The following is a 26682-nucleotide window of genomic DNA, read 5'->3' as shown; positions in this document are numbered from 1 at the left end:
AATTGAGCAGGCGAGCGTGCTGGCTCTCAAACCTTTTTGTCTGTGCAGGCTGAGGTCCCGAGCAAGCCCGTAATCCGGCCGTACCGTCCCCCCACCGCTCAGGAGGTCTGTTACCAGAGGATCCAGCTGGCTCAGCAGCAGGCGGCACAGCTGGCTGTGGCCGTTCAAAAGGCCTCTCTTTCTTTGCCAGGAGAAAAGAGGAGGATTGCTCACGTGCCAAATGTAGCCCTTACCGCAGCAGCCAAACAAAGTAAGCCAGCGGTGTTATTTGGGATCGCTGTCCTGTCCTCCCCCGCTCTTAAAAGACACTGCCTTCTGCTTCAATGTCTCCCGAGCAGATGTGAAACTATCAGGAGATGTGTAGCTTTGGCCTTGACTTGAATCTTTGCTGATAGTGACCAGTGGAAGGTCTTTCCCCCGCAAAATTCCATCCCGTTCTGAAAAGCAACAGACTAGACACACAGCCCCGTTCCCCCCTCCCCTGTCTGGCTCACGCAGCCTCGTTCGCTGCAGCCTGTTCTGTTTCTCCCTCGGCACATTTGCTCCTCATTCGCTCTTCCATTTAAGCCTTCAGAGGTGGCACAAACAGGAGGGAAGTGCTAATTAATGCTTGTTGGTATCCCTTTGTAGTCGGAAGGAGTCAGAGCTGACGTGGGGGCGGTTAGTGCGTTGTAGCTGACAGGGTTACCTCTTTAAACTCTGCTGACTCAGTTCCCCCAAACCAAACAGCAATGAGGCACGTTTCCTGGCAGAAGGTTCCTTCATCCTTGCCTCGAAGGTGGTAAAATTACCCGATTTGTATCCCTTTGGAGGCTTCCATTCGAAAAAATCACAGCTTGCAGCATGGGCCTGGTATAGTAAGTTCCTTCTGGCAACTCGAAGCCCAGTGGTAGGATTTCTACCTAAATGTGTTTTCTGTTTCTTGCAGGCCTCGTGAGTAGTAAGACGACTGCTGCTGGCAGGAGTGTCACACCTTCCAATGACTCTGAAGCACCCACCGTTTCTCTGAAGGCTTGCACCTTAGCTGGGATGGCTTCAAAGACCACCAGCACCATCGTGCCGAAAAGGATAGCCCATGTTCCCTCCTTACAGGTAAGAGAAATTTGAAATCTTTCTGGTCATTCCCCATTGAGGGGAGCATGTTTAACCATGCTGCTTCAAACTTAGCGCTCTCTGAAGAGCGGTGTTTTGATTAAGTTGATTAAATGGGTTTGTTTCTTCCTGTGGTTTTCCTTGATAGCATTGTATAAAAAATTAAACACTTGAGGGGTAGGAGCTTAAAAAGATAGAGATACTTAAGTGTTGCTCTGATCTCTTTGAATATTGATCACTCCTCTTCAGTCTGAGCCTTCTGTTGTGCTGTCTGGCTAGGTGTGTAGCTGTTTGTGTCGGGGACTTGGAACCTCTCGTGCTCAAAAGGCATGGCTGGGGTAATGGCCTTCCCGGGCTTTGCGGGCCGTGCTGAGGAAGGTGCTTACGAATAATGTCCTGCAGTGACTATATAGTTCAAAGGTGATCATTTTATCTTCATGCTGCTGTTAATATTTGGGGAAAAAAGTCTTCTCATGAAGCAGCGTATGGATGGCACGAGAAGCTGTTTGCTGGAGTGGCTGGCAAGGAATACGGTAGTGCCAGGACTTGATTAAAGATACCTTTATTGATGATATCTTGTGTCAAGATATCTCATAACATACTCTGATTATTTCTGTGGGAGTGAAAGGTCATTTTCTTCCTTCCCCATCCAAAAAGCCACTACAGTAACATACAACTTGAAGCTGATTAAAAATAAGTGAAACAACTGAAAGGATAAAATATTTACCAGTGTTCCAGAGGTGCTTAAGGGTGTCATATTAGATATTGAGAAAATAGATAAATGTAATGAAAAGCACCAAATCCCCTTGAACAGAGCATCAAAACGGAAGTCTCACGAGGAAAATGAGCATTCTTCCCATCGAGACAGGACCAGTTGCTCCCCTTTGAACGTGCTCCTACCTTCCGTAGAAGTTATTTTTATTTTTTATTATGGATTGCAGCTGATGGCTGGGTTTATGGATCTCTCTTGGGTGGGATGGAGAAAGACTGGCAAAACAATTGGGTGCTCTATAGGTGAACGTAGAGTCTCTTCTCTGAAAAAGAGGCAAATAGTGTGATTTGGGGGATAAAGTGGTGTTAAACGGAAAACTGCAGTGGTATGTTGTGACCTTGTCCAACATGTGGTTTTTATGCCTGAAGAACATGTTGTTCAATTGATACCGTCCTAATCTTGAATCTCTTTGTATAAATGTCATCATTTTCGTGGTCTGGAATGCTTGTATGTGTAAAGGTAGTGTTGTGACTAATGCCACTGGAGTCCTTGTCTGCTGGATGAGTTGCATAATGAAACCCAGGGTTTTGTTTTTTATTTTGAAGTAGTTCAAATACTAAAGGTGGCACACAAGCTTCAAGTGATGCTTTTAGTACCAAAAATGTTGCATGTTATATTTAGCTTTGGGCAGATTTTCAGAAAGGAAGTCATGCCACTATTAATAACATAGCAGGAAATGTGAGAGTCAGTCTCAAAGCAACGTGATTCTTAAACCCTGAATAGCCTTTTTCTCTCTCACCTCTAGAGCACCAGCTTACAGAGGCCTGTTATTCCCACAGAATTTGGTGCTAAAGTCCCAACAAACATTCGTCAAAGATATCTCAACCTCTTCATTGATGAGTGCCTGAAATTCTGCTCCTCCTCCCAGGAAGCATTTGACAAGGTCTGTACTGGTGCTTGCTTCTTGTGAGTAAAGTCTACAGCAGAGAATAACATCCTTTGCCTTGGCTAAGACCTTCTAAAATTGCAGCAAACCCAGAAAACTTTCCTATACATGTACAGTTCTGTAGAGGAGACTGGCATTAAATAATTCCAGTTCTGTTGTCCAGAAAGTGTAATACCAGCGGGGGTTTTCAGTAGGAAATCCCATCTTTCCCTTAGTTCAGAAAGCATTGCACAATCTTTTTAATAACCCCAGAAGAGGGAGATGGGGGAATGTACGTTACGGTTAAACTGGACCTTTTGCTCTGGTACAGCAGCAAACACCTCCTGGAATCTGTAGGTGTTCAGCGGAGGTAAGTGTTTGAGAGAGATGTTGGTGGTAAAACTCGCCGCTTATGAACTGCGGAAGCTTTTAAGGAACCTTCTAGCAGTAGGGAATAGTATAGTAGGAGTTCCAAAAGCAGGGTTGAGAAAGTCACGTGTTTTTTTGGAAAACTTTGGCCATTAATGTTAGTTGGGTAAATACAGGACGTTGTGTGGTGTGTTTTGTACCAAAGCAGATGCCATGAGGATTTCTCTGGGGGGATTTCACCTTCACGGGTCCCTAGGGGGAATGCTCCTGTTGCATCCAAGGAGTGACTGTTTGCCAGACTTCCTTTTCTTGCTAGTTAAGATCTTGCACTGCCACCAAAATGGGGAAAACGGCCTTTCCTTGGCAGTTCCAGAACTGTCAGGGAAGGTTTCACGTGAAAATGCTTCTTCTAGCGCTTGGTTTAAAATACAGTGAATTTTTTTTTAAATATTTTTTCCCCTCTTACTCACCTAAGCAGCCCCCAGAACCAGTATATATTAGTGCCATGTTCCACTTTATTACTCGATTCCTTGACAGGCAATTTTTTTTTTTTTGCTGTCATGCTTGGATTCTGGATTTTAAGAGCCAAACGTTTCTTTTCTCCAAAAGCAGTGGTGGAAAGAGAGTGTGTAGTAATGAATTGCATTGTTTGCAGGCTCTGTCAGAAGAGAAGGTGGCTTATGAACGTAGCACCAGTCGCAACATCTACCTGAACGTGGCAGTGAACACCTTAAAGAAGCTCCGAAGCCTAGTGCCCAATTCCCCGTCCAGTACGAACAGTACGTACCACGTTTGTGGTTTAATAATCGGAGCCCTGCTTGGATTAGAAGCCACGGAGAGAAACTTGTTGAAAAGACAGACCCATTTCTCAGAAGCATTATGCTGAAAGGCAAACAACTCCAGTTAGCTTTTTATAGTCTGGCAAGCTTTAATGGGCCTTCAAGAGGCAAGTCCTGCAATGCTTTTGTTGGCTGGCTGAGCCTAAATGGAGATAATGCCACATGGATTTTTTTTTTTAGCACAAGTTCTTTAAAATGAAAAGCCCCGCTAATGGAGTAACTTTCACATGATGCCTTCAAAGTGATAGACTCGTCCATCACCGCAGAAATCTGTTACACACATTAAGCTTCAAGAGAGAAACGAAGAGGGTTAAGACATTTCATTATTGGCTCTCGAGAGGGTACATTAAACAATCAATTTGTGCTGTTCTTGTGAATTTTTTTTTCCCTGGTCTCTTCCCTTTTCTCCCCTCTGTCTTCATTACCTTCATGGCCATTAGTCAGAGCGGCTGAACTTGGGAGGCTGGCCTTTAGGAGAGGGCTGCCAGTTAATGATTAGTAAAAAGCCCCTATCTGCCATTATCTGATGTGCTGAGCATATTCTAGAGCTCTGAAGCTGCTTTCTAAAAGAAGTTGAAAGATTCAGCGTGGGAGTCTGGTCTGCAGGGACCTAACAACAAAGCTGCTTGCTCTGGGTGGGTGATGCCACCACGCAGCACATGACTGGGTCAAGTTGCTTCTGTGCTTAGTCCTGCCTTGCTTTTGGTCAGTAGGAGGGCTGGCTGTGCAGGGTAAGCAGGTAGAGCTACCGGAGTTTCCAGGGGAACTGTAAAAATGTCCTTTCTCCCCTTAAAAAAAAAAAAAAAGTTGCTGTGCGAGACAGTGCAAACAGAAAGCTCCCAGTAGTGCTGGAATGCAAACGCCAGGGCACCACCTTACACGTGCCAACCTCTGGAGCAGAGCAAGAATTCAAGAGGATAAAGGCAGTCCTCCTTTTGCCGAGGTGTAGTGCCCCAAACTCGAGGACTCAAGTCACTTACTCTTGCTCAGTGGGGTACCTGACCTCTGTCCTGTTTTGCTTCTTCCCTCTTCTCCCTGCAGAGACAAGTAACAAGAAAGTGGTGTCCCATGAAGCTGTCCTGGGAGGGAAGCTTGCTGCTAAGACAAGCTTTACGCTAAACCGGTCAGGGAGCTTGAGAGCAGAGGATTTAACAGGTAAGACCCTGCTTTTGCGAGGCTGTAACCTGTAAATTATAGCTGGAGGTGTAATGCTGTGACCGGGGAGAGCAGGGGCTGGCTGGTGCCTGAGCCGCTGTGATTTCTCTGCGGGTTATGAGTTATGACCTCACTGCAGCACGGTGCTGCAGTCGCTCGGTGAGCTCTGATCAGCGCCTCCCTTGCTTCCCCGCTTTGGGCTCCGAGTTCCCTGATGTAGCTTTGATGTAGCATCAGTAACTGCTCAGAGCTGCCTCTTGTGTTTTGGGTATTACCAACTTTTGGGGGTTTATTTCTGACTGCGTTTTACTGACTGCATTGGACTTTAACTTTCTTGCCCTGAAGCAGTACTTTACAGTGTGCCTGTCGGATTAAAAGGCAAACTTCCAAATATCTCCATCTGCTCTGCAGGGCTCAATTTCACGTTTATGAATGTCATAGTAAGGTCATATCGTAGCCAAAGGGTTGTGCCACGAGCATTATTCGTGTTGGCTCAAATCGGTTATGGGTATTTTGGTTGCCAAGAGATGTAGGCAAATTGTTGAGGAGATCAGAGAAGAGACCGGGAGGCCACAGAGCAGAAGGAATTGACATGGAGAAAGCTTAAAAGGGCCTGTATAGCTAAGCTAAGCAACATCAAAGGGTACACAGCAATATTGGAAGGGTTTAACGTAGCAGCAAAAGAATAGATATTGAGCAGGGTGCAAGGAGTTATAATTATTCTGTGAAATGAAACGAGCAGCCTGAAATCAACAGCGGGAAGAAAGCTGCTGATAATGAATTTTTTGGCTAGCTGTGGGTGGCCTTTGAGGGTCTGTTACAAGTTATCAGCTAAAGCATTTAAAACATTAAAATGGGAAAAGTCTCACATTGGTAACAAAAAGGCCTGAGGATGGGCCCTTTGGAGGAATTCTTTCAGCGGTGCTTTCCAGACTTAATGAAAAGGTTAAAAATCAGCTTGTGCACCACACTTTTAAAAATACAGCCCTGATACTTATTTCCCTGTCAATCCTGAACAAAGGCAGTGGAAGCAAGTTCAAAATGGTGTGGGGGTCCCTGCCAGGAGGCTTGATAAAGCAAAAAAAACAGTAAGAGAAACAGCCCCTACTTAAGCGATCTGGCTTCAGGACTGATTTTGTGTGCAGGAGCTGCCTTGTACCGCCGACTGAAGGAGTATCTCATGACCGAGGAGCAGCTCAGGGAAAATGGTTACCCAATGCCTCACCCAGAGAAGCCCGGCCGTGCTGTCCTCTTCACTGCAGAGGAGAAGAAAACTCTTGACTGTAAGCTCTGCTGCCCCTCTCGTTCTGCAGGGTTTGCTAGGTGTGTTACCACTGGAGATGCCTGTCCTGCTTGCAGCTGGTCTTTTTGCATCAAGATGTTCCTGGTCTCCGTGTGGAGCCATTTGCTCCTGTTGTGGTGGGTCTCCTTGGCTGTGACCTCTGTCTCTGCAGGCCAGCTGGTCGCGGAGGAGAGGAGTGTGGCTGCAGAAGTCTGCTGCGTTTCTAGAGGATGTTCCTTCAGCTTGCACGTCGCGAGAACGTCCTTTTTGACACAAGGCTGATGGTTTGTGGGGCTGTGAGGCTGAGAGAGGTTTCTAATCGCTGCTAAAGAGTGTGAATCGGTCAGGTTGCCTCCCAGGGCGAGCTGCCTTCGGCCGCCCCCTGGGAGGGCACGTGTTTCGCCCTTGCTCGCTCAGTGCAGGTTTTGAGCCCAAGCTCATTGTGCTCTCTCGGAGGCTGCCTGCTGCCCTTGCAAGGGGAAGGGACGCTCCTGTTCAAGCATCCTCTTCCAGGGGAGCAGCTTTTTTGAGTCTCTGTTTATACGAACTACTGGTACGGTGGGATATGGACCGACACTGGGCCAGGCTGGTTTTGCAGTGAGTCATGTGCTGGTTTGGATGGCACAGTTTTCCGCTTGATCTTTTGACAGCGGTGGGCCAAGTAGTTCACAAAAGCCCCCGGTTTCCTCGGGACAGGATGGGGTCCTCCTGCCTGCATTTTCTGACCTCCTGTAGCAGGATTTATGCTTCTCAAACGCCGATTAGAGCAGGCTGTGGTGCAGCAGGGATGAAACACACGCTTAGGATAGATTTTGAGGTGCCTTGCCGCGCTCCTCTGAGCATCTTTGGAGAGACCTTGCTGAAGTGTGTTAAGTGCTCATCCATGTTAACACCTTGTGTCTACATTTGTCCTGTGGTTGCTGAAGCAACCTGTACGAGAGCTCTCTTGCATTAACACTGTCAAGTACCGTATTTGTTAGAGCCCTTTTCTCCTGTTAACCAGCCAGCTCCTCTCTACGATTCTGAGATCATCCTTCTGGTTCTGTTTCTGTAGTTTCCTGCAGGGGTTGCAGGATCTTTGAATTTGTTCTTATTTAACTAAAGCTATTGCTGATCTGTTAATGCTGCAACCAGGGTCAGTGGACAAAAATGGTCCAGACTAGTGTTATGCAGAGCTGGGAATGTGCTAGCAGCTTAAATGCTCACGCTAGAACTGGGGGAATTGCCTGGAGATCACAAACATGATGGTCAACTCCTTTACTGTGGCTTTTTGCATCTCCCTTCTCTGAACTGTGAGCAGTACCAGCACAGGTGACGGGAGGGAGAAGCCTCTAACTGTCCCCTTGGTGGGCCAGGCTGCACTGTAAGTGATCCTGGTTTTAGGTGCTGGAGAAGCCTTATGGAAAAGCTGTGCCCAGGAAGAACTCAAATGTCATTTGGAAGTGACAAGGCACAGATCCCCTGGAAACCAGGCTTCATTAGCTCTGATGTCCAAAGAATGACTTATTTATCCTGTTTCTTAAAATAACTGTGTTAGAGTGCAACGCAATTTGCTGTGGATGGAGAAACAATGCAGCAAATGTTGATGTGAACAGTGTGGAAGCTGATACCAAACACTAGGGAGTCTTATCTTTGCGTCTGAGGAGTGTTTGGGGGACAAATGCTACAGGACTGCATTTTCGGAGGGATTGCTGTGTCTTTATGGGACTTTGAAGCAACGTTTGGAATCCTTTTTAACAGGAAAAGTTGTTTCACTGGTGTTTGGGGCTTGAGTGATTCTGATTGACTTCTGCTTTGGCCAAGTTTAACAGGTGAAGGATTTCTAGTGACCTGACTCTTGCTTCTCTCTTCTCTTAAAGCCTCCTGCAGGATTTGCTGTCGCTGTGGCACTGAGTACATGGTCTCCGCCTCTGGAAACTGCATTCGTAAAGAGGAGTGTGTCCATCACTGGGGAAGGCTACGCAAGCAGAGAGGTAGATCTCTTCCAAGAGGGCTTAGTCACATGCTCCCTGTGCTCTAGCTCCGAACACAGAGTCTGCCTCGGGTTTGAGTTGCTGTGGAATGTTTTTATGGCTTTTGGGGCTTGTCACGGTGACAGGTTGTGACAGTTCCTAGTTTTGTCGCTGGGTGGCCGTGCTGCCGCTGAAATGGCCTTGCAAAGAATGGGAAGGAGTAGGACGGTCCCGAAAATGTGACGCTGGGGCTGGAGCAGAGGTTGTTCATCTTTCAGTTTAAAAAAAGTGAAAGAAAAAACCAAACCTTCCTGTGCCTTTTGAAAAAAATCGGTCTTTTTTAGGAGGCTGACTTGGGAGCACTAGGCGTCTGTCACTGCCCGGGAGAGTTTACTGGTCTTGGCTGAATTTGTTTGCAGCAAGACACTAACCTAGTTTGAGCTCTGCTGTGGTTTTCCGTCAGAGCATCCAGGTGGCTTCTGGAGTTTGTCTGGCTGAGTATGAAAAACTTAAACTCTTTAGATCGCTGCGTGCGAAGCCGTACTTATTTTTCCCCTTTGTTTGACACATTATTGTTGCTGTGCTCATCCAGGGTATCTCTGCATGGGAGAGCTGAAGTTTAGGTCTCTTGCTAGCAGGACTCTGACTCTTATCTCTTGCTCTTTCAGTGCCAGGTGGATGGGAAACTCATTACAGCTGCTGCTCAGGAGCTGTGGGTTCACCAGGCTGCCAGGTTGCTAAAGTAAGTTGTTGAGCAACACCTTTTCATCGTTCTCGATGACATTTGTCCTCTGCTTGCAGTGATGATGGCTGTGTAATCGTTGCTTAAGCCTTTAGATGAACACTGGCTTCCCTTAAGGGGGGAAAACAAGTACTTCTTAAATATCTTTTGCTATGCAAAGGTAGGAAAATTCAGTGTTTGGCAGGAAGGAGGAGACTCAGCTGTCTGGAGTGAGGTGGTTTCGTTTGTTCTAAGTGAATGCTGGTGGATTAAGCTATCCAGGAAAAGCTCATATACAGACTTGTTTAGGGAAACATTGAAGAAGTGAGAAATAAAGGATTTCCTTTTAAGGAGCAGCCTCGAGGCCTTGACAACAGTGTGCCAAAACCTTTTTCCCATTTTTTCCTTAACCAGATGCCTGTGCTAAGGTACCTTTCTGCTGTAGGCCAATTCTTTTCTTAGTTTTCTGTTTACTGCATGCCTTTTGTTGTATTAAGGGGAGGAACCTTCCCAAGGAGCCTGTAGTGACTCATAAATATTACTTCCCTTGAGGAGGGAGGTGGGGAAATGGATCCCAGCACTAGAAAGCAGAATGGAAAACCTGCTCAGGAATGGGGTTTTGATAGAGCTGAAGACTGGGAAACCTTTGCACAGGTGCTTTGGTTTTTTTCCTTCTGCAACAGGAGAGCTGGCTTCCCAGCCTGGCATCGCTGGTCCTCTCGAACCATTGAGCCGACTGTGTTTTGCCTCTCCCTCAGGTCTCTGGGGACGCTCCTTGTCGCTTCTTTCAGTGGCATTTTTATTTTTGGGAGCTGCGACACAGGGGAGAGGAGCACGATCCAGAATGAAGTGAGAGGGAATCTAAAAGGGTCATGTCCAGGGGAAGGGTCTCGCAGAGCGCATCTGTTCCAAGGCATCTTCTCGTCCCACTGTTGGAAAGGCCTCAAGCTGTACAGGGCCAGCAAGGCTGGCTCTGGGTTCTGGAGAGGGGTGTGCCCTTGTTCTGGTCGAAGGCTGGAGCTAGGGAGTGAATTCTGGGGCAAAATTCAAGGCTTGCTAAAATAGGAAGAATTGTCTGTATGGGCACATGAAAGCTCGCCCTGCACAGTCTGAAGCATGGGTGGGATCAGGCAGGCTGCTGCTTCTCCTTTCTCATGTGAAATCAGGATCTCTTTTTAATCAGCACTCCAAAAAACATCCAGCAAGGAAGTCAGGTGAAATGGATGGGGCTATAAAAACATGACTTCTCTGCATGTTTTTGTGAGGCTGTTGTAGCCCATAAAACCTCATGGCCTTTTAAGAAACATACAATCTCTCTAATAGCCTCTTACCCAGTGAAGCGTGCTGCCAGTGCTCCAGGGCTCAGGCATCCTTTCGCATCTGCCTCCTAGTTGTTGTGCCACTACAGATCACTGTGCTCTGGCTTGCTTGGGTTTCTCATCCAAATGAGCGAGTTTCACAGCGTCCTTTGGTAGATTTGAGGTTGGAGGCCACGGCCTGCTCAGGACCAGAGTATGCGATGAGGTATTGGGATGTTTGGGCTGCTGGGGAACACAGGGCCTTTCAGCTTTGAAGGAGGGCATTGCAAACAGCAAATATTTCTAATAAGAAACTGTTCTGAGTAACTAGATCGCTAGCTGGTTAGAAAAGCACGTCTGTGGGTGTTTTTTCCTTCCCAGTACGGTTGAGATGTGCCTGTCTGGATCCTGCTGCAGTGAGCCAGTGTGGCAGGAGATGGCAGGATGGAGCTGTGCTTTACCTACCGCTCCCCAGGAGCGCAGGAGTCTGGAGCTGCTGTTCTTTGTGATAACCGAGTGTGCTGCTTTCTCTGGTCTGAAAAACAGAAGCAACTTTTCTGCCCTCCTCTCAGCAAGGGAGAATTGGACAGTTGCAGAACATCAACTAGTGTAGAAAACCACCTCGTTTGGTTTTTTCCTTCACTTCCCAGTTATATTGTATTACTGAGGGAGGGAAGGGATCAACTGCAGGGGAGAGAAACTCTCTGCTGGCCTGGTAATCTGCCCTGCCCATTTCTTTAGCAAAACAGTCACATTCATGGGCCTAAGTGCAGAAAGGACAAGTGCAGCCTCTTGTTCCCAGGAAGCAACGAACCACGCAGCCTCTGAGCAGTGCTGCCTTTGGATACAGGGAGGGATTGGGCTGAGTGGTGGCCCAGCTGCCTCCTGAACTTCCAGTGATGCAGTTGTTTGTACTCTGGCTGCACCTGCAGCAATAACCTCTGCAGGAAAATATGCAAATCCTTGGTTATCCTTCTCCCTACAGGTTTCAGCTTTACAAGTGCCTCAGTTCCTCATCTCTCCAGCCTCTGTATCCTGAGACAGTTTGATTCCTTGTAGGGTGAGATCTGTGAGAAGCCCGATGAAGGAGGCTATGCACGGGCTGCTGTGACTGTGTGCAAACACACTGCGATTTAGGGATAGAAAAAACTTAAACAGAACAAAAAAAACCCCAACCACTGGGGAATAAGGGAGAGAGAGCATTACCTCTGGGTGTGGTGCAGCAGTTTAATTTGGCCTAAAACCGTGTTAGTGGGCAAAAGGGCAGTCGCAGCCTCTGCCTGGCGCTCGATTACGTGTTCCTGCTTCCCACTGGCGCAGTGGTGCGGGTAACTGGATCAATGCAATCGTCCAGTTTAAAACTCCCCCTGCAAAGAAGGCTTTCAGGCTGACCGAGTAGGGTGGGATCTGTGGCTGCAGAGGAGGGGAGCGTGGGAGTGCCTGTTGCAACAGCAGCTTAGTCTTGCATTAGCTTAAGCCACTTGTGAAATCGTTCTCTTGAGTTTTCCTGCTAGCTCAGGGAGCTTTTGTGCTGGGTCTTGTTGACCCTAGAGCTTTAGCCTGGGGGTAATGAGGAGTGGTTGGAAATACTCTTTATTTGTTGCCTCAAGTGCTGGTAGGCAGTAGCTCCCGTTTGCCTGCGAACTGTCTGGTTTTGGAATCCATTGCCTTTTATTTCTGTGCACACATTGATGTTTTCTGGTCCTTCATGACCCCGGTTTCTTGTGCCGTCTGTGGGCTCTGATACACCTGGTGCTAATGCTCGCCCAGGGATGTCTGGGATTAGAGTCCTGCACCTGGGCTTGTCTCAGCTGCAAGCTAAGCCAGCAACCAGCAGCTGGAGTTAGGTCAGTGTAAGACCTCAGTGTGACCCTTTCTGAGTAATTCTGCTCCGAATGGAAAGTTGAAAACTACTTGCTGCTGGCTGTGTGGTGTCTTTGCTCCTACATGGGCTGTCGATATGATGCCACTAGCCCTGATCTGGCTTTGGAATCGGGGTTGCACGTGGCTGTGTTTGCTATTGTGGTGAACTTCTCAGCCCGACGGGTAGGCAAAGCTTATTCCTCGATAACCTTTAGAAACGATTAAAAAAATTCTTTAAGTGAGAGGTTCTGTTGAAGTGGACTTTTTGGATTCTTGCTCCTACCATCAACAATTGTGTCCCCCCCCCCCTTTTTTTTTTTTTTCTTTAAGCAACATGTCCACGATGGGCGAAAGGAAAGCCTCGATGGCTTTGTGAAGACTTTTGAGAAGTTGCCTACGACTGATGGCTACCCGGGAATCTACGCGTTAGACTGTGAAATGGTGGGTCCCTAGCGACGGGGCAACGCGTAAGCACAGTGGGTGTGATACGGGTGGCTGAAGGAAAGCTCAGTTCCCTGACTGTCTTCTGTCCTTTCTGCTCTGGACTCTAAATCATATTGGTCCCGTACGTTTAAATTGGCTCTTACTAATTAGTTTTAGAGATGCGTGATTTGGGGACCGCGCGCACCCTTGGAAAGCCGGGGCTGGCTGGCCGATACTGGGCAGTGATTACGGGCTGGCTGGCCGATACTGGGCAGTGATTACGGGCTGGCTGGCCGATACTGGGCAGTGATTACGGGCTGGCTGGCCGATACTGGGCAGTGATTACGGGCTGGCCTGGCGACATGAGAGGGGCTGCATTTTGGGTGCTGCAGCACTTCGGTGAGTGGCTCCATCGACACCATGCGGTGGTTGGCATGCGCTTGTCTTCATGTCTGCTCTGTTGCTTGCAGTGCTACACTAAGCAAGGGCTGGAGCTGACGAGAGTAACTGTGATCAACTCCGACCTGAAAGTGGTGTACGACACCTTCGTCAAACCGGACACCAAGGTGGTGGACTACAACACCAGGTAAGGACGGTCTTCCTTGGGCCAGAGGGTCTTCCTTGGGCCAGAGGGTCTTCCTTGGGCCAGAGGGTCTTCCTTGGGCCAGAGAGCTGTGCTCAGAATCAGGACCTTAAGGGGAATGGTTGGGAGCACTTGTTGAAATCCACTGACCGCTGCTTCCTGAGGGCTGAGACACTTTGGGCCTTGAGGTGTTGTTTTGGTGAAGGAAGCCCTCCTTTCTGCTCTTGCTCTGCAGATTCTCAGGTGTGACAGAAGAGGACCTGGAAAACACTAGTATCACCCTGCGGGATGTCCAAGCCGTCCTACTGAACATGTTCAGTGCAGATACCATATTGATAGGGCACAGCTTGGAAAGCGACTTATTTGCACTAAAGGTAACTTGCCTGTCTTGTGTTTACGTCTGCCTCGGGTTCTGTCCCACCCTGGTGCATGTTAAATGTCCTCGAATGTCCTCTTTGGACTGAGGAACTGTTTTATTTCCAAGAACCAGGAGGACACAGTAGATCTGTCTTGTCCCTGAGCCAGTGGGAAGCTGTCTGTGGTGGAAGAGCAAGGGAATGGTCACGTGTGTCACACGTGTTGCCCCAGCTTTTAGTGACTGGTGCTGCCCAGGGTGACAGCCCTCTCTAGAGGTGACTGGGGAGGGTGAGTAGGGCAGGGCTGGTTGGAAGGATCCAAGGATCTCGAATCATTTGCCTTTCACTCCTGCTGTATAATCAAGAGCCCTCTGTTGGTGTCAGCAGCCTTTGGCTTGAAGATGTGCTCAGCCAGGATCAGGGCATGAGCAGGGGAGGCTCTGGAGTCCCCTGTGCCCTCTGGATGACCACAGTAACTATTGTAGAAACTGGACAAGCCTCTTCGTCGTCTCTGCCACTGGAGATAATTCTCATGGTTTCTCTTCTAGCCTTAAAATGTCTGTTTTCTCTGAGCGAGGTTCTCTGCCTGGTTTGCTGTGATTTGTGGTGTTCCTTTGATCAAGCTCTTTTGACCTTTTATCTGTCTGGTTTCCTGCCTGACCCTCATCAGTCTAGCCTGCACATCTCTCTGCCATCTCTGCTGTCCTGGTGAGGGAGGGCTGTCCTCTCCCCTTGCACTCTGAATGTAGATCCCCACGGGCTTGTCCAGGGTCACCAAGAAAATGTGTGGCAAGCAGGAGCTGAGTCTTTGGTCTATGCTCACAAGCCAGAACTTCCTCCAGCCATTCTTTATCACGCAGCTGCTTTGATGAAGAAGCCGTGGCTGCCAGCTCACGGTGATGGTTGGGAAGCAGGAGGTTTTAATGCCTGCAAAGCGCTTTACCTCTCCGTGGCACCCTTTATCCCAGCCTCTCGGAGAGTTCATCATCATCATCAAAAAATTATTTACAGTTGTATCAGCGCAAGATGACTGCGTTGGCTTCTTAGAGGCATGATTTTCTCTGAGCGTCGCAGACACTGCCAAGAGAACGAAGCCCAGAGCCGTAGAGCAGAGCGTGACAGGCGGTGGCGTGTCAAGTCGTCACGTCTGAAGGCTGTGGCAGTAAAGTTGACATCTCGCTAATGGCTATGGCAAGCTCCAAATGGTGATAGCGTTTCAATTTTTATTTAAAGCTATATTATCCTGTTTCCTCAGTCTTCCTGATCTACATAAGTAATTATCTTTGTGCCTGGGTGGGTGCCAACCTCGACTGCAGTCTAGGGGAGATTATCCATAATGTTGGCAGTTTTATACTCGGAAGAGTGTAGCAGGTTGTTTCTGCTAAGCTGCAGCTGTTCTCGGGCATTTATGGAGCTGGGCTGTGAAACTATTAATGCCGAAGGTACGGGTTGTCACGCAACATTAGCTGGTGCCTGGGAAGAGTCGAGGCAGATGAGGAGACTGGATTATCGGGGTCCTGTCTGAGGCACCCTGTGTCGAGACTTGCAGAGCTCTCTTTTGGTCCCGCACACAGGTTTTTCTCTTAGACCTTGCATTTTACTCCTGTACTCAAGATGCGGGACTGCCTTCATCCACGGTCCTTTAGCTCTCCCTGAACACATATTCTTGGCATCGGAGGATTAATCTTGTCTTACCCTGAGAGTAAGAAATTAGTATTTAACAAAAGCCAGCTTGCCCTGTGTTTATGGACTCTGTCAGATGTGGCCTTTTGGTCCTTCACAGGGCCCCTCGGTGCAGGGTAGGTGGCATGTTGACCAGTTCAGCACCCTCAATTCCTCCAGCGTGATGACACTTCCTACCTAGAGGATGGCAAACCTCTTGCCTCTCCTGTCTGCCCAGGCCCTTTGACCCAGACATGGGACCAGCCAGGGCCTCCCTCCCATCCGCTCTCTAGTTCCTTATGCCCAGAAGTACAAGATCTTCTTGTCCCATCTCATCCTGAGCCGGTGCTGGTTAAAAACTTCCTGCTGACTCATTGCTGACGGACTGGAGGTTTCCAGGTTGGTTTGCACCTTGAAGGTCAGGCCTTTTCTGGAGAAGCCGTGTGATGCACAGTGGCTTAGGTACAGTTTTGACTTGCACGTCCTTCCCACTTGCCTCCACATCCTGAGAAGCAGCTGAAAGGCTGTTACAAGCTTTGTGGGGCCAGCTGGTTCCTTGGCTTTAGCTTTTTGTTGTGCAACACACTCTCAGGGGTACGCCAGCTTCTCCAGGCCAGGGTATTAAGGATTGAGCTGTTGTGTTGCTTGAGCTATACAAACTGAATCAGCCCCGAATTTCTGCTGCTTTGAGTCTGCAGTTAGGCAGGGCTTTGGGGGCAGGGATGTTGGCTGGCTGGGAAGCCTGCGTGCACGCACCCTTCGAGGGGGAGTCATCTTTGATTCAGCCAGCGCCTCTTGTAAGACTGGTTGGGTTGGAGCTTGGTGACAGCATTTCACGGAGCCCGAGAGGCTGACCAGAAGATTGCTTTAGCGTGGTTAATCCGAAGGAGTGCCTGTCCCTGTCGGAGAGGGAAAATAAGCATGTTTCTTTCCTGCTCCCTCCCTCCAGCTGATCCATGGCACAGTGGTGGATACCGCGATCGTCTTTCCCCACCGGCTGGGCCTGCCTTACAAACGGGCTCTCCGGACGCTGATGGCAGACTACCTCAAGCGCATCATCCAGGACAATGGTGAGACCAAGGAGGAGCTGGGAGTGAGGGTCGTGTGTCCTGTCCCGCCTGGATGCGTGGGCTCCTTGGACCTGCCTTCCTCTGCTCTCCCCAAGCCCCACCCTCTTGCTCCCAATCTTTTTTTTTTTTTCCTGCAGAGTGTGTAGCAGTAGCTGTGAGTGGGCCAGCATGTCAATTCTCTGCCACAGACAGTTTGAGTTCGAGCCCTGTTCTGAGGGCAGCAGCACGTGCTCCTTCCCAGTCTGCGCTAAGCGGGGACCAGAGAAGTGGTGTGAGAGGGCCAGAGGTAGCTCTGTCAAGGCCATGTCCTGCCCTCCCTTCTCTCGCTGGCAAATGCAGATTGACCTCTCTGTTTGAAGCACGGCATGTTCCTTTCCCACTTCCTTGAGCGCACTGTAAACACGCTGCTTGGGGAAACAGAGGCCTCTCTGACCAGCTACGCCGTAGCCTGAGGGCCTACAGGCTAGCAGGACTTCAGCCCTTAATTTAAACAAGGGGAAGATGTCAGGCTGAAGTCTGGCAAAAAATGTGTTTAGTGGGAATTCTTCTACTTCAAATCCGTCCCTGTGGTTCACAGCGGTCACGGGTGCACCCGTGGTTGCTGTGGCAGAGAGCAGTGAGCAGCTGGGCCAGCGGTGTCAGGCAGGACCTCGTCTCGGGAAGCCTTCCCCTGCGCTTTGTGCTGTGAGCAGGCAGCCCCTGCGCAGCAGAGGGGCTGCCTGGGCCGAGGTGGCAACCGCCATCCTTGTCTTTCTGTCCCCAGTGGAAGGGCACGACTCCAGCGAGGATGCCAGAGCTTGCATGGAGCTGATGGTCTGGAAGATCAAAGAAGACGCTAAAGTGAAGCGATGACTTGCGCTTTCTCTCTCTCCTGTCCCTCCTCCGCCTCTTTGAAGCAGTGCAATAAATGCTCAGAGTAACACTGTCCACCCGTACGCAGCAGCATGCTACCCCAGGCTCCCCGTGCCCTCGCAGGTATCCATGGGACTCCAGGACTGCTGCTGGTGCAGCGAACGGCACCACTCACTGCTCGCAGGTCTCTGCGTCCAGATAGTGGCTCTCAGATCCTCTTTACTCCGCCTGAGGGATACTCTGTGGTGCAACAATTGCCTTGTAGGCACGGCAAGGTGGTTTTGAGTAGCGCAACCAGAGAGAACTTCTTGGTTCTTAGGAGAAGCTTTTAGAGGTAGGTTGGATATGTGCAGAAGGATCTTTCTGGTTCAGTTAAAGGTAGAGCTTTTTCTTTTTTTCTTTTTTTTTTTTTTTTTTTTAAATGTAACTTAAATTGCCTCTGTGCTCCAAAGCTGGTAGATTACTGCAGTGTTTGGAGATGGGGGGAGATGGAAGAAGGTTGGGCAGGAAGCTGTAAAGTGAGTGGGTTGTGTAGCTGGTGTGTGAATGGCAAACAAGGGGTGGTGAGAGCCGCGGATCGAGCCATCTGGGAGGAGATCCTAGCGCAGTCCCACTGTGGAGGAGAAAGCCAGAGCTACAGGAGAGGGAGGCTGTCTCCGTGAGCGTGTGGCGGGAGCAGCAGGTCCGAGGGGAGTGAGTTTGGGTCAGGGGAGTTACTGCCTGCTGCGACCCAGGTGATCCCTTCAGCGAGGGCTGGCATCCTGCCTGGTGCTGCAGTCGCTGCAAAAGGGGGAAACCACAAGTGTCAGACCTTGCCCAGACCTCAGGGAGCCGTGTGTGTAGCAGTGAGGCAAGGGACAGCGGGGCTGGGACAAATTGGGCTCCCAGAGCTGAGGAGCAACTTGCAGCCTTCCGGGGAGGAGCCGTGTTGGGGAGGACGGGTAAGAGCAGGCATGGTGTCTTCGTGGGTTAGGACAAGCTGTCCTTCCCCTGACCCTGAGCTTCTAGTGTGTCTCCAGTCAGCTTGTACGGAGAGATCAAGGTTTTGGGGGGACCGAGGTGCAGCTAAGACTGCACCTAAGGGTGGCCCCTAGCAGTCTGCAGGTCTCCCCCCAGTCTGTCCCTGACGGCAGGGACTCAATGCAGGCAAGAGCAAAAGCAATAGGTAAACCTTACTCTTAAACTAGTTTACATGTTGGGTGTTTTAAGAAGAGCAAAAGACCCAGTTGTTGTCTGTCTGGCCCCAGGGACAAAAGCAGCCGTCAAGAGTGTGTCCCTGTGGCACTTGGGACAACTGGGGCAGGAGCACCCGCAGACTGGACGGCTCCCGTGGCTCCGTTGGGCTCGGGGGGAACAACAGAGCTGGTTGAAGCGGTCCCTGAGGGCTGAGCTCTTGGCTGGGGTCAGGCAGCAGCTTCGCCCCGTCACTAGAGCAGCCATCGCCTCTCCCCTCCCAGGCGGGACTGGCCTTGCTTCCCAGCGCTGGCTGGCGTGGTGCTGGCCCCGGCGTCCCTGGCACGGGCTGGCTCTTGCTCCGGTGGCAGTGGCGCAGGGGAGCTGCTGGGTTTTGGTTCCTGTCAGAGCTGGGTCCGGCGTCGTCCTTTGTACCCCCGCTGGCGGCACGGGGCTGGGTTTGGGGATGTGCTGTGTGTGTCCCCTGGCACGTCCTGCTGACCTGCCCCACCTCCGTGGGGCGGTGGGGAGGAGCGCGGCGTGGGCTGTGTGCCGCCGGCAGGGCTGTCCTCTCCTGCTCGGGCCCCTCTGCGTGGGCCGGAGGGTGCTGGTACCTGCGTGAGGCTCTCGCTGTCCCTCTGCTCTCCTCCGGGGTGAGGATGTGGCTTCCAGCGCCTGACCTCTGCCAGGCTCTCCTCACCCCACCAGGCTGTAAAGGCTCCTGTGGCTGCCGAGCCCCCCGTTTCCCCCGGCGGGCAGCGCCACGGGCTCCCAGCCTGTTCCTTACCCCAGGTTTGGGGCCGGGCAGCTCCCCGCCGCTCCCCCAGCGCTCCGTAGGGCACGTCGCATCCAGCTCTCCTTGCAGTGAGCGCTGCAGCCACCTCCTTCCCTGCCCTGGGGCTTCTCCGTGAAGCAGCCTCGGGGTCACCTTGTCTGGTCCCGCTCTGCCATCGCCCGCAGGGAACGAAGCTGTTCCTGCCTGGGCCATGGGAGAGATGGAGAGAAAGTTTGGTGCTTCCGAACCAGGGAGGGAAGATTAGTTCCTGCTTCTGCCTCTTTCCCTTGTTTATCCCCCTGTTTATCCCACTATTTATCTTCACCCCTGGCTGCAGCGACCGAGTGTCCCTGGAGCAGCCGCCGATCTACTGTGCAGCCGCATGAGATTTCAAAGCCGGCTCTTGCCTCAAGGTTGCCCCGTTACTCGACAAGGCAGTCCCAGCTCCCCGGCCCTCTCCCTCTGCAGCTGCCTTCCCTGGAAAAAAACCCACATTTCTCACTGGTGTGCTGGTGTCCTGCCTGGGGAGCTGGGTGCTTGGCTTGATCCCACTGCCTGGGCCTGGGGAAGGCAGAACATCGTTGCAGGGGGCGTTCTTCCAGGCACGAGTCCTGCCAGGCCAGGGGACCTCAGTCATTTCCCCTTCCTTTCCCCACGGTTCAGCTGGGACCCCTTAAAATAAGGCTTTTGGAGGGTGTGGGAGGTTGCCTGTCTTGTGGGGTGTTAGTGGGAAAGCGACCCCCTTCCCCCCACGCTGTCAGTGTGGGTCAGAGCAAGCGTCGGACCCACGGGCTCCCATCGCCTCCACCCCCCGGGCACCGTAACACTGTCAAACCCTCCGGTTTGTGCTTGGTAAGAGGTTTTTGGGTTGTACAGAACTATTGTAACCTGTAACTTTTTGTAATTGTTTTTAATAAAAGAGTGTTGACTAGACGCACGCTCCTGAGCCTGGGTCTGCTCTGCCTGCGGCCGGACCGGGGAGGATGGGTGCTGAGAGCCAGCCCGGAGGTGGAGAGGGCCTGGGCGGGCTTCCCTGGAGCCTCCCTTCAGCTTGGAGCCCTTGTTATTTCCTCCGTGTCCTCACAAAGTGGCTCTGCAGCGGGGCCCGGCCTTCCCCCAGCACTCGGCAATGGCTTCGCAGCTCTCGCTGGTCCACACCTCTCTGCAGGACATGAGCCTGGCGGGGAGCTGGAGGAAAAGGGGACGCAACTGGTGCCACTCCATGACTGCAAAAGTCTAGCCCGACCCCCTGGGACTGCGAGACGAGGTGATGCCCGCAGCGCCTGGGGGGGCAACGGGCCGTATCCTTGCTCTGTGCGAACCCTTCTCGCCCCCCCAGCGCTGCCCTGAGCTGCTGGGCAGCAGCGGGGCAGGTCCCAGCACCTCCCACCTCCATCCCGGCGCTGGGGTGAAAGCCCAGGAGCGCCGGTGCCCGCCTCGGCGTCCTCCCGCCGCCTGACCAGGCTCCCCAGAAGAGCCCGTATCAATCTCGCAAATGGGGCAGGAATTAAAGTGCCAAGCGAAGGAGCTGATTCAGCACGGAGGAAGAGGTGAAGGTAAAAAGTTCAAATAAAAAAATAATAGGCTATTAGATGACCTCACTGGCAATGTGTTTTATTTAACGTGCTGGTGATGGCTTGGCGATGGCAGCGGTTACTTAGGAGGCTATAAAAGTCACGGCTGACCTGTGTTCTCAGCCACCTTTATGGGCCTTTGAGGTGCTGAGCTCCGGCGTTAACCTCCCGGGCTGCCATCCCTCCCGCTGCGGGCCCCCCTCCTCCCGCAATGACCCCCTCTTGCAGGTCCCTGCCGCGAGGCGGGACAGGGATTTTTAGGGTTGCGAGAGCCCTGGTGCCAGGTGAGCGCCGCTCAGCCGGCCTCGGGTGTGCAGATAGACAGGGGGAGGGACAGACAGACACCGGTGCTGTAGGTGTCTGCTCAGTATCTGTCTCGGGGGTTTGAGACCCTCAGTTTTCCCTGGAAAAACTCGTCTCCCGGGGGCACTGCCGCAGCTGGGGCGTTGCCAGCAGAAGCCACTGCAGCGAGGGGCTTTTTTGCTCTCCAAAACCTTTGCCCCTTTGGGGTCCTTCGTCTCTGGCTGGAAACGCAGCTCTGGGCTTGGTGCTGCCTGTCCCCCCCTCCCACGGGCTTGGCTTTCAGATGCTGGAGCTGAACTGCGGGAAGCACAGGAGCAGAGAGACCCCCTGAGCTGTAACCCCCTTCCCTCACCTCCCCAAACCCCTTGGGGAGGCCAGGCCACCACAGCCAGCTCCTTCAGGGCGAGCTGGAATGTGGAGAGGTGACGTGAAGTAGCTTGCTGGGAAAAAAGCTCCATTTCCACCCCAGCTCAGAGGGGCTGAGGTGTTACAAATCCCCCCACTTTGTCCCCCCCCTTGCCGGGGGTCCAGGCTCTGTCCCCACACGCTGTTCCCATATCGATCTGTGGAAACAGCCTCTGGCCCCCATCCCAGTCCAAGCTCTTTACTAGCGAATTGGTGCCACTGGACTGGCTGTGTGCCTGGAGCTGTCACGGGGGGTGGTGACCTGCTGGGTCCCTGGTGGCACTGTCAGCCCCGGGAGGAGGGTCCCTGCCCCACTCCTGCCCCTCCCCTGTGCTGGTTGCAGCTCGGCTCTACACTGGCTGCTCCCCTCCCTGCCCATGGCTTCGCTTTCCCAAGCAGGGAGGGAATCTCCAAACCAAAATCAAAGCAGCCTCCTGCCCCCTTGCAAGGGGGGGGAGAGATTTTGGGCAGCCCAGGGGGGCTGGTTGGGCACATGGGGTCGTTCCGTTGTCCTGCAGCTGCAGCTGAGACCAGGCAGCTCATCACATACAACCCTGCGTCTGCTGATGCTGCCCGGGGTTTGTGCCAGGGCCCATCTCATCCTGCAGCATCGTCCCTGTCGAGGGGGATCCGTGGGGCGTCTGCATGTCACCCCCTGCCACCGAGCCATCTGGCATGGGTCAGAGGTGACCATGGTTGTGGATCCTCTCTTTAAAAAGCTTTTTACCACGGTTTGTCCAGGAGGGCGAGGGCTGGGGCCGAGGCAGGACGGTCAGTATCCGTCGTGCATCGGGGGTCCCGTGGCTTGTGTGTGCAGGCGGGAAAGCTCCTCGTGTGGTGCCATCGGTGCAGCGAGGCCCCTTCTGCCACGGTCGATGGGGACAGGGACCTCACAGCAGCCCCCGTGCACCCCCTCCCTCCTCGCTCCAGCCTTTGGCTCGGCCAGACCCAGGGTCAGTGCCCTGAGCCTGGCCACCTTGGCCGCTCTGCTCCTTGCCTCAGTTTCCCCCGGGGTGGCAGTGGGGGATGCCTGAGCCCCCACCATGGCCCTGGGCTTGCCCTGCAGTGCAAGGGGGGAACTGCGTGGCTCCCCAGAAATGAGGTTCCCTATTCCCAGCCCTAAACCTGCAGCAGGGCAAGGTGGGTGACACTGGTGTCACCACAGGGAGTGTGGTCCTCCTGTAACCTCCAGCCACCAGCAAGAGAGGGGAACTGGCCGGACTGGGGAGCAGGGGCTGCTGGTGGGTGAGAAACAGAGCCACCACCAGTGACCAGCCCTGTCCCCTTCCCAGCCCTGTCCCCTGGCCTGAAGTGGCTGCAGGGAGGCTGGGAGCAGAGGAGGAGGAAGAGGAAGGTGCAGATGCGGAGCAGGAAAGAGGGCAGCAGCCGACTGGTTGTGCAGGTTTCGGGGGGGGGCAGTGATTTTTTGGGTGTTGGAGGCGGGTGCTGGGTGCTGAGGACATCGCTCACTCCTGCCGTGGCCTCGGCGTGGGGCAGTTCTGCTCTGGAGGCTCACGGGTGGCAGCAGCCATGCCCAGAGGCAGCACTGCCCGCCGGTCGCGCCGTGGTGGCCCTCGGCGTCGCGTCTGCTGGCGGCCGAGCTCGGACCAAAGTTTGGGACATTAGTGAGAGCCTGGGGAGGTGCCAGCTTGAGGCCGGGGGCTGCACATGGGGCTGCTCCCAGGCTGAGAAACAACCCCTGTCCTGCAGGGAAACACTTCTAAATTATTATTATTATTATTTTCTCCGAACAAATGGGGCTTTGTAGCTGCTCGGCCGGTTGGAACGGGGCACCTGGAGCTGCTCGGTCCACGAGGGAAGGTAAAAAACCAGGCTCAGAGGTTTAACTCTTCCCTGCAAGCGCAGGAGGCTGCAGGCAGGACCCGGCCACCGCGGCCGTGGGGCAGCCCCCACCGGGGTCTTCCGTGCCCGGAGAGGGGGACGCTCTGGGATGGTCATCGCGGCGCCCGGAGGAGCATCCTCTGCCCCGGTGCTGGGCCGTGCGCGGCCTCCCGGCGCTCACTTAATTGCACCGGGGGGGGGTTCGGCTAATTGCAGGGGGCGATTGATTGGTAAAAATGTCATCTTTGCTGGCTGCCGTTGCCAGGGTGACCTTGGCCGTTCTCTGCCAGAGTTATCGGTTCCTGGGTGCCCGAAGCCACCCACCGTGTGTCCCTGCGGGGAGGGGACACAGGGCCAGGATGTGGAAATCCCTTTCCTTCCTCCAGATCTGGCCCACTGCTGCCGCAAGCGGCAAGCGGATGTGAAAGCCAGGGGGACGTAGAGGTTTGGGGCCAGGGCCTGTCCCCGCCATGCCCAAGTGGCCGCTGGCCCTTCCCAGTGGTGCCGGGGCCGCCTTCGTCCGAGGGTCTCTGCAGGGCTCCGGTGCTGCACGTGCGGAGGGAGCAGCAGGATGAAGGCAGCAGGTAGGAGATGGCAGATGAGGGCCAAAATGCTGAATTTCCTCGCAGATGCTGCTCCAAGGGCAGGCATCAGCCCTGCGGGAGCTGCCGGGGTCACCGCGGCGGTGGAGGAGCTGCCGGGGGACAGCAGGCGTGAAAGGCAGGTGATGGGCTGGTGGGGCGGGAAGGGAGAAACTCCACTTGTGTTTGGAGGGAGGGGTTGGGTGAATGTCAGCAGTCGTGATCTGGGGCTGCGAAAATGCAAAAAATCGCTCCCAGTGGGGCCGGCCGGACCCTGCTGCCATCGAGGAGGGAGACTCCCCGGCCCCGCTCCAGTGTCTCCTGCTCTCACCTCAGACCATCTAACCAGAACGTCCTGCCCTGCCCGCTGTGACCTCTCCCGTCGAGCTGAACCCCTCTCGGCGGCCGCCCCCTTTTCTTTCAAAATGACACGTGCCCCTGTTCACCAACTTGGCGTGAGAATTAACAAGAGCTCGTTAATTTGGCTTATCTCACAGCACCAGCTCCTTGGGCAAGGGTCACGCCTTTTCAGGAGGTGAGGAGCAGCCCTGGGATGGGGATGCACCCAAATCCACCCTCACCTCTGTGGGTTGGGTGCTGGCCAGCATCACCCAGCGCCCTGTGGGGACGTGGGGACATGGGGGTAGGGGGACACGGCGCAGCTGCATTGTTTATGGACCTCAAACGAGTTATTCATGACTGCGCAGTAAATGCTTTATGGACTGTCGGGCCAGCGCTTCGTTAATTGCCTCCAGGTTTCTGTGGTTAATTGCAGCAAGCAATTAATCTGATGATGGCTAACGCAGGACCACTACGGTGGGGCCTCTCTGCGGGTGTGCGGGATGAGTGCGGGGTGGGATGGGAGAGCAGGGAGACACGGGGCAGGCTCTCGCCTCATTAGCTGCCGTCATTAATGAGGCAGCCACTGTCCCCAGCTGGCTTTGCAGTCCCAGTGCTGTCACCACGGGGCTGCTCGGAGGCGGTGTTTGTGCCTTCAACCTCCTCTTCCTCAGCTGGCCCTTGCTCCCACCTTCCTCAGTCTTCAAAGCACGGCCCGAGCCCCACCGAGCTGCTGTCAGACCCCGGGGGCTCTGGGCGGGGGGGATGACTGAGTGCTGCCCAGTGAAACCAGTTTAGCCCCGGTGCAGCCCAATACCCCTGCTGCCCAAACTGCTGCTCTCTGCCGAAACACTGCCCTGGAGATGCTCGTGCCCACCCTGTTGCCCTCGAACCCGATTTGGGACCACCTGCCTCTCCACCGGGATGGTGTCGGGGACGTCCTGGCCATGACACCGTGTCCCTGTCCCTTGGCAGATCCCACGGGAACAACTCGTGCCGCAGCAGCTCCGGGTTGTTTTGAACCCAGCCGGGCCAAGGCGATAAATCAGGGCAGGTTTTGAGCCGTGCCCGGCTGCCAGCAAGGAGGGGGAGCCCCGGGGGGTGCCCGGCGAGGGTGCCCCGGCAGCAGGCAGGGAGAGGCAGGCAGCCAGGATGGGAGACAGGCAGGGCAGGTAGGTCCCTGCGGAGGCTGGGGCCGGAGGTGTGGCATGGGCTGTCCCCACGGTCCCTGCGTGGGGCAGGGCGGGTGGCAGCAGCAGTTCCACTGGGCGCTGTGCTGGCAGGAGCTCAGCAGTGCCGGGGGCTGTCGGCAGAGCTTTGGGCAGGATCGGTGCAGGTACGGGGACCCGGGGAGGGGGGGCGGTGCGGCACGGCGGTGCCCCCACCTCGGGGCGGCAGCCCAAGAGCTGCCATCCTCCTCCTCCTGCTCGCTTCAGGGCACCCATGGGTGCCGACTGGGACCTGAGCGGGCAGTGGGTGCGGTGGGGGTGGCTCATTGCCGGCGGGTGCCTTGGGGCTCTTCTGGGAGCTGCATCTCTCCCTGTCGACCCCGGGGAGAAGGGGGGGGGAGCCCCAGGCAGCACCTCACTGGCGGTGCTGCGGTGGGATGCTGGGCACGGAGGAGCGTGTTGGGATGGGGGGAGCCGCCTTTTCACCTGGAGTCACGTCAAAGCAGGTGGAAAAATAGGGCAAGCGGAGGGAAACTCATGGCCCGGGCACGTCCTCGGAGCTGGTAAAAAAACCCCGAGAGGCTTTAATGAGCCCTGATCCACCCGGCCGGAGCGCGGGGGCGTTTCCGGCGTGACGAGGGCAGGAGGAGGCACGAGCCGGCTGCTGCCACGTGCACCCACCCACCCACCCACCCACCCACCCGCTCACCCGCTCGTTGCCGCTGTCACCGACAGCCGGTGCGATGGGGCCAAGCCTGGGGTGATGCCGGAGCTGCGGCACCCGGGAGTTGGCAGCGGAGGGGGGTCCCCGGCGTGGTGGGGCACTGGCTGGGGAGGCTGCGATCAGGTGAACAGCAGCACCCACAAGGCTGGTTACAGCAACACCCGCCAGCCGTGGGCATAGGACTGGGGTGGGGGGGCCAGGCTGGTCCCATCCCCCCCTTATTTTTTTGTCTCAGAGGGAGCAGGAGGGGCAGAGAGGTGACCAGAAGCCCCCGGCTGCGGGTGCTGGCTGTGCTGGGTCTGCTGGGTGCTCCCAGGGAACTCAACCCATCTCACACTAATTCCTGCATTGAGCAACAACTCCACATTTATCCGGAGATTTTGGAAACAAAACCATCACAGAAACCCCGTGGCAGTGGGTCGGGTCAGCGAACGACATAAATCTCTGCGGGTTTCGCTAACCCAGGCCAAACCCTCGTGGCGTGGTGCCCGTCCCTGCTTAAAGCTGGTTTATTTGTGTTAAGCTGTGCAAACCTTCACCAGCCTAAAATTACATTTTCTTGGGTGAGAAAGCCCCGCTTTGGGTCTTGTTAGCACCCAGCAGCACGGCGGGGCTGCTTTACAGCCGGAGACCTCGGGGACCA

The 26682-nt window shown here is 53.8% G+C and overlaps 1 protein-coding gene across 1 annotated transcript in view; it reads left to right on the top strand.

Moving 5' to 3' along the window:
* REXO1 (RNA exonuclease 1 homolog) overlaps positions 1-17229 on the top strand; it is a 38231-nt gene extending 21002 nt beyond the window's left edge. Inside the window, exons 4-16 of the mRNA XM_086477526.1 lie at positions 49-250; positions 929-1092; positions 2610-2747; positions 3754-3877; positions 4979-5092; positions 6238-6375; positions 8234-8347; positions 8995-9068; positions 12539-12649; positions 13102-13217; positions 13450-13588; positions 16182-16302; positions 17066-17229. Coding sequence (XP_086333652.1) covers positions 49-250; positions 929-1092; positions 2610-2747; positions 3754-3877; positions 4979-5092; positions 6238-6375; positions 8234-8347; positions 8995-9068; positions 12539-12649; positions 13102-13217; positions 13450-13588; positions 16182-16302; positions 17066-17154 — 1644 coding nt within the window. The 3' untranslated portion in view covers positions 17155-17229. The remainder of the gene's footprint in view (positions 1-48; positions 251-928; positions 1093-2609; positions 2748-3753; positions 3878-4978; positions 5093-6237; positions 6376-8233; positions 8348-8994; positions 9069-12538; positions 12650-13101; positions 13218-13449; positions 13589-16181; positions 16303-17065) is intronic.
* The last annotated feature ends 9453 nt before the right edge of the window (positions 17230-26682 follow it).

Source organism: Leptosomus discolor, chromosome 24, assembly GCF_034619465.1.
Source record: "Leptosomus discolor isolate bLepDis1 chromosome 24, bLepDis1.hap2, whole genome shotgun sequence".
Lineage (NCBI taxonomy): Eukaryota > Metazoa > Chordata > Aves > Leptosomiformes > Leptosomidae > Leptosomus > Leptosomus discolor.
Note: the sequence above shows the minus strand (reverse complement) of the source record. Positions and strands in the feature narration are given on the sequence as shown.